Genomic DNA, 7,451 nt, shown 5'->3' on the forward strand with positions numbered 1-7,451 from the left:
ATCACACCAAATCAACTCTTAAACTTTAAAAGTTACTTACAATGTGGGAGGAGAGCATCATTGCTTTGAATATTGGAAGAAAGCATCGTGTGGGTGTGGAATAATTAGGAGTTGGACTCACCGAATGAGAGGAACAATCCTCTGAATTCGATATTGATTCACTTGCGGGGCATGGGTTTAAACGCATCAGCCACTAGTGTCACACCTTATAATAAGAAGTGAAGTGGTGGCGACTTATAAAGGCCAGAGTGATACTGATACACACACCTTGACGTTGATTGGAAAAACGCTTCTGGCCTGCTGCCTCTCTTTGTCTCCATCGACTTTCTGAAGTCGCGCTCCCCACCGAACAACCTTTAATCCGAAACCCGAAACAAGCAGACATGGCATGCGCTCGATTAAATAATGCCATTGGTCACGCGCCAATCAGGCTTCAGCCACAAAGAATGTTATCATTATGCACCCACGCCCAAACCCAACAAACAGTTCTGGAACGTCTTAAAAACCGCTTAAAGTGTCATGGATCTCAAATAAGACACGAGCAGGCGCCCCCCCAACTAGTGTGTGAAATTTTAAAGTCTGCCTGATAGACATAGCTTGCCCGATTTTGCTCGCCGCAGAACCTACGCCTATCTTACTCATCTTTCTGTGTCTTTTATAGGCCAACGGGTTACGGAAGGACGAAAAGGATGCAATGAGAAAAGGTCGTAGTGATTCATTGAACAGCAACTTAGCATTTATTTGTGATTCATGCGTTGTACAGTGTGTACTTGTAAAGTTGTACGCTTCAAGGTTATGACGGGGTTGTCTGTTGGCCTTAAAGCGGAGCGCAATCATCCTCAATCCTGATTCCTCCCTTTGAAATCCAAACACGCACGCCCACAAAAAGGCTGTACACATGACATCACGCAACTTCTTTCGAGTCATAACGCAAACCGCAAACTTCAAAGGGATTTATTTCTTTTATGATGAGAATTGCGTAAAGCCACGTAAACGTTTGTGTGGCCGTGCCAAAGTATTGTACAATGTACCTCCTTTTGCGGCTTTCTGTCTCTCGACTTCAATTTCAATAGTTCCCCATCCTCGTCCTTTATAAAGAAAGCAGCACACTAACTCCATCATCCATTCCCACCCCGGGCCCCGCAGTGACGCACCTTGTAAGTTGTCTTTTTGCTGTGTGCGAATGAATGAATGAGTGGTGGCGCTGCGCGCAAACCCACAATAAACTCTTAAAGACTTTTGTCACCATCATCTTGTATCGAATGTGCGCATTTAATGCCCAACTATAAGCGCTCAGTTCGCCTCCCAACAACGCTCTAGAACATTTTGGCATGTCTTTTGTGTAGAGCCTTCGTTGGTATAGACACTCTTCCACAGCTGAAACCGGCCAAGGGCGCAGCCATCTGGCGTCCACTTGCAGCTCTACAACAAGCTGGGGATGCAGCGTGATAATTAGCAGCTGCGGGTGGAAGGTAGATTTGTATAATCTTCCCCTCTTGAATACGTGTCTCTATATAAGAAGGTTTGATCTCATTCTAGTTAAAGGCAGGCTTGTGATATTGAGAGTGGAACTAATTGTGTTTTATGACTTATCACGAACACCACTAACTTATCTTGAACGTTATGAACTTATCTTGCAGTGGGTGCTGGAGCAGTTTTTTGCATAGGGACCGAATTTAACGATTAGCTACTGCATGGGACCGAAGGTGGCGACGGTGATAGCAGACGGCTGCAAAAAGACGAGGGCGATAGACAGTATGGGGTCGTTCTTGAAGACGGGCAGATTATTGTCATCGTCATCAATATCATGGATGATGATGAAGAATAGGGGACGCATAGTGTCGATGCGGATGCAGGAGGAGCTGTTCTTGCGTTCGAGATTGTATGCGGCCTGCAGGACGGGCTGGGCATGCCTGATGGTGGCGTTGATCATGCAACTGGGTTCAGGCGCGGCGGCGGCGGGGCGGAGGCCGGCGGTGCAGGATCGGTGGGTGACCTTCCCGATATTCGCGTACGTGATGGCGGTGACGGTGGTCGGGGAGTCGACGGCAGGCAAGGCCCTGCGGGACGCTGCGGCCGTGCTCACCGGCGCCGCCCAGGCCGCCGCCATGGCCATCCTGGTGCTGGCTGGCCTGAGCCTCCACCCGCCCAACATCGGCGTGGCCATCGCCTGCATCTCCGCCACCTCCTTCCTCATCTGCGCGCAGCCCCGCACCCAGCTGCTCCACAAGCGCGTCGCCATGGCCCATACCGGAATTATCTACGTCACCGCTCTTGCTAGCCACCACCACGGCGGTCCAAGTAACACCACCACCACCACCACCACTACTGGTATGGACCCCGTCCTCTTCCCCCTCAAGCTCGCCGCCACCACCCTGGTAGGGGCCCTCTGTGGCACCCTGGCCCTCCTCCTTCCTCCTCGCCTCGCCTTGTCCCAGGTATACATAATCCTGGACCACATCTTCTTCCTCTTCTCCTTCAAATGTACTTATGCACTCACAACAAAGCCTACCTCTGCCGCACCGTTACACATACTTCTGAAAGTTCGCGTAACTTGTCGTTGCTATTCATAGAACCGCAACCCTCGTACATGTCCTTCAAATGCACGTGTATCGACTGTACGGTTGATCCACCATAAAAATGCAACCTAACTGGATGTACATTCTTATCTATATGGATGTGCCATTAAAGCACAATAATTAACAGCCACTTGCCATGGTATTAATAATTAGAGTATTGAAATTTGAATCTATCAATGGCTAATCGTCCGTCGAGTTACACGGTTGAAATTTGATATTTTTCTGGAATTTTTGCAGGTTCATTCACACGCAAAGCTGTGTGCACGAGTAACTGCAGAGAGGCTGAGGGTTTTGGTAGATGGATTCTGTGTGAGGGATAAAATTCGAGCCTCCGCGTACGCTATCCGGGCGAGCTCCCTGGCCAGAATAGCGTCTAGCGTTCATACAGAAATCAACTCCATTGAGGTAATTAGGGGAAAAGAACACATTGCTCTTACTAACCTTTTCATTATTATTATTATTAATAGCTGTTGGTAATTAGGTGGAAAAGAGTAGAAAAGCTGTGCTAGAACGATAACCCACGCAAAATTTGTCCCCACAAGAAAGGTAGGTACCTCACATAATCGGTGCCAGTTCCGATAGTCCAGGGGCCCATGTGAATTAGCTGTTCTTTGGACTTGCGAAACTTGTATTAGGGGGCGTTGGGACGTTGGTGACAAACTACGCCATGACCGCTTATTGCTCTCGCTCTTCATACTTTCGCATAACAAACTATAAAGCCACGATTATATAACTACTCCACACTTGATAGACAACTGCAAAATGCTATGCACTGTTGCGAAATTCTTCGAGGCGCTTTGCGCATGGTTGAGTTTAGCTGTTTACCACGAATCCTGTAACGGAGTTTCTATTTTCAAACGAGAGAGTTAAAAGTTTATAAAACATAGGCTTTGCTTGTCGGGCAAATAGAAATTTTTCTTTTAGCATTTAATACAAGTTTCCTTCTTCGTGTTGAGCCCCTGGGTCCTGTACCACCTCTAGTAGAGTTGCAAAATATGCTGTGCACAGTCTTTCGATTCATGGAAAACTCCAAACGCTACGTGGGCACCCTTCTACTGTTTAACATCCCAAACGCACTTCTGTATAGATATTCTGGGCGATTTTCCACATACTAGTCCTGCCACACGTTTAATCACTACTGATATTTGAAAGTAAAAATGACTGTAATTTTAATAAATGGGAGAGAAAAAAGGCATGCCACATGATAGAAACTTGACCTGTTCAACATTTAAAATATTGAGCAGGTCTACGTGTGGCTGCATTCTAAAAGGATTCATTCAATTCAAACTTCAAAGCTCAAACTGTGCCATGTGGAGGTTCGGGCATTACTGGAGATCCTCCAGTTAACTGTTATATTTTACCCCCCGACTGCCCAGTCCCGACTGGGCTTTTTAAGCACCGGCTAAATTTCTAGTTTGTTTTTTTACGAAACCAACTGTTTTTTGGGACATTTCAGACTTCAGTCATAAACATCGCTGTTTTTGACCCTAACCGGTCACATTTCAAAACCTTGAAGCTCTTGAGTCTTCCTTCCTTTCCATTGGATGGGGTCAAAGTTTTGTGAACACTACAAAGAACCAAATATCTGATGATATGATTTTGTATGCTTTCCTTCCAGAGTGACATGGGATGGGAAACCCGACGACTTCCTTGTCACGGGTTGCGGAGCCTTGGGCACGTGACCAAGGGCCTCACAACAATCCGAAAGCACCTCGAGGGTATGGAGCTAGCTCTGCAAGCGGACTTGGCGAGCTCCCGCTCTACCAAAAATAAGAGAGTGTTGCACAGAATGATGAAATCCTGCCTCATCCACCTAACTGATTGGTCTTGTCTTGCACTCTTGCATATTGACATCAAGCAGAGGTCCCCCTCCAGCCTGAACGAAATACAAGTCATTGTCGAGGAGGGCAATGAAGTCTTGTGCAGCTTGGATGAAAAGCTTTCATGTGCATGCCAGCAGCTGGATGACGATGACGACGACGACGATGGTGATGATGATGAGGATCATGTGGGTGTAGATCTGGATGATGAATACGAATCTGATGGTGAAAATGGTTTTGATGATACTCCTCAACATTATCAGAGCATTTCAAACTCTCATCTGATTACAGGAACATGTGGGGTGGACGAGAATGCCAACATTTTCGGTGACTCTCAGAGGGGGCAATATGGTTTCTTACATCAACAACTTCAAGGGCATTGCATCCCGAGCTTTAATGGAGTCCAGGCAGCAAATTTTTTCTTTCTCTTCAATTTGAAAAAGGTTGTAGAGGAAATAAAGTACATTCTCTGCAAGGCAGCAGTCCCTCAAGATGGTGGTAGTGGAAGAGCCAAAGTGAGAGATTGTTCGACTATGGAACCAACTGCTGACGTCCAACGTGTAACAGAATTGCACTCTGATGTCCACCAGAAGACGTCTAAGCGTGCCCGTGTGCATCCTCATCCAGACAATCACCAATCTCACCATCTCCTTCCAGTAGTTGATCCTCACATACATGCATTAAGCAGCCGACATCTTCTCCCTCAAGCAGGTCACCCCTACATACAGTATGATAATTATTTTCAAGGAAGATGTGACGGCAGCCCAATGCGTGCATATTTCACAGAACCCAGGTATCTGCAGACGCAAGTGCATCCTGCTCCATATCCATATAACGCTCATTTTCAAGCTCCCCTAGAGTATACGTCTGCCAGTGAGCGGCAGCATGAATCCCCTGAAAGCCTGACCAAAACTTTTCCTGTGATCGATCATTGCAATCCAGCTAAGAAGAGGATTTGCGAAAGATGTATCACAAAGCCATTGGCTGCAGCGGCACCAACAGCCGCTAAGAGAACAGCTGTGCGAATTATTGCACCCCTGATGAGGCCTTGCCCCGAGCAGCTGATGACAGCCTTCAAGATGTGCCTGGCTATGGGCATAGGGGCTTTCTTGGGCTATTGGTTCAATAACAATAAAGGCTACTGGGCTGATATCACTCTGGCCCTTGGTTTTACAGGCCCTGCCAAAGGCGGCTCGTTCAAGGTTGCGGTTCTGCGAACTCTGGGTACGACCTGTGGCTCCATGTATGGCCTCCTGGTGGTCTTGGCCACATTCCAGTATCCTGTATTTGTAAGGCTCCTGGCTCTCTTGCCTTGGGTGGTTTTCACAAGCTTCCTGAGGCAGAGCAAGATCTTTGGGTATGCAGGGGCCGTATCTGCCTTTACTGGAGCTATAGTCATTCTTGCAAGAACCAGCAAGGATTCCAGCGACCAAGAATTCACAGTCATTCGGATCGTGGAGGCCTTCCTGGGCATGGCCAGCTTCATCATCGTTGAAATGCTGGTCCTCCCCCGCAGAGCAGCTTCCATGGTGAAGAGGGAGGTCATCCAAGGCCTGGGGGAGCAACAAGAGTTCGTGACATCGATGCTGGACGCCTACACGACCGAGCGATTGTGCCATGCCTGCAGGAAAGACGCCATTGAGGAGCTCAAATGGAAGGAGAAGAAGCTGAGGGGAGCCATAAACCGCCAGAACAAACTTGTGAAGGAGGCGACAGAGGAGCCCCAGTTCTGGTTCGCCCCTTTCCCAGCTGCCATATTCTCAAAGCTCATGGAGCAGCAGGGCAAGATCATGGAGCTCCTGCATTTCGCTGTTCGTGCTTTCGAGGAGATGAGAGGAGTGGCGGAAGCTGCAAATATGCCCATGGAGAGGCTTCTGCAAGCGCCACTGAAAGAAGCCATGGAGATTGTGGAGGCCAAAGTGCCGCCCACCTTGGGGTGTCTGGCCAAACTGATGGCCGGCCAGGACGGCGAAGAGACGCCCAATTCTGCTGCCACTCCCAAAACAGCGCAGGATCTGGAAGCAGGCAGTAACGATCATACTCGCCGGCTATCCGAGCTTGACCCCCTGATGATGATGCATGCCACCGCTAGAACTCGCAAAACCAGCTCCTCCGAAATCGACTATTCAGCGCCTCAGGCTCCAACTAGGGAGAGGCGGTTTACGGAGGCCTTTGCGAGGGGGGCTCTCCACGTTGCATCGGAGCTGGCAACCCCTGAGGCTCAGGCTCATGTCGTGTCACCATGGCCGCATGATCCCCTAATTTCCCCCGACAGCCTACCTAACAGCGTGGTCCTCTCGCTTGGCACACTGGCCTTCGCCTTCACGGGTCTCCTCCAGCGCACCACGCAACTTGAGAAGGCCATCCATGAGCTTCTCCAAGAGGAGAACCCTTGGAGTCTCATAGACTACCGAGACACCTCCAGGTCTTTCAGGCACCTGCTGTGACTCGAGCGCCCACAAAAAACCGCCGCACACTTGCTCACTCACACTCGTGCATATACATGTATATGTCTGACAGTTTATCATCCATATGGATTCAAGTACATGTGACGTGCCTTTAAAGGTATCCTTTTAGGCACTATATAGTATACATATTTCATACCCTTGTAAGTTGTCTCGCACCGCCCACTCTGTCAAAGACATTCTTGGAGCTCTCATTAAGTCAGCTTTTATTAATACTGAAATATGTAGTAATGTATATCCACCATACGCTTTTGTTACATGAAAAATCGAATGAGTATGGATATCACTCAAAGTCTCAAGAGAAAATGGTTCATGGAAACTCCCAATAATACCCTTGTATACGTTTTGTTTTGTTTTAAAGTGCTCTAGCATTCCTTTATATACGGAGATCCTAGTAACTTTGGAGTATCCTTAATAATATCACCATCCAATGAGTTAAAGAAAAGCAAGCTGCAACATTTATCTCTATAAATTAGTATTTAATATTTGGGCATTGAAAAATGCATCATGGTTGTGGCCATCACTCCAAGGGTTTTATTGTTTTTTTACACAATTAATATAATGCATTCACTTGTGAGATTTTAAAT

At 47.7% G+C, this 7,451-nt stretch overlaps 1 protein-coding gene across 1 annotated transcript; it reads left to right on the top strand.

Moving 5' to 3' along the window:
• The first annotated feature begins 1,104 nt into the window (after window positions 1-1,104).
• LOC148012526 (uncharacterized) lies at window positions 1,105-6,870 on the top strand. Its single transcript, XM_087668875.1, has 4 exons — window positions 1,105-1,472; window positions 1,641-2,438; window positions 2,817-2,984; window positions 4,198-6,870. The coding sequence occupies exons 2-4, from the start codon at window positions 1,695-1,697 to the stop codon at window positions 6,844-6,846; spliced, it is 3,561 nt and encodes a 1,186-aa protein (XP_087525001.1). The 5' UTR covers window positions 1,105-1,472; window positions 1,641-1,694; the 3' UTR covers window positions 6,847-6,870.
• The last annotated feature ends 581 nt before the right edge of the window (window positions 6,871-7,451 follow it).

The sequence above is a fragment of the Lygodium microphyllum genome, chromosome 27 (genome assembly GCF_053477565.2).
Source record: "Lygodium microphyllum isolate KBCC chromosome 27, Lygodium_microphyllum_v1.1.10, whole genome shotgun sequence".
NCBI classification, from domain to species: domain Eukaryota; kingdom Viridiplantae; phylum Streptophyta; class Polypodiopsida; order Schizaeales; family Lygodiaceae; genus Lygodium; species Lygodium microphyllum.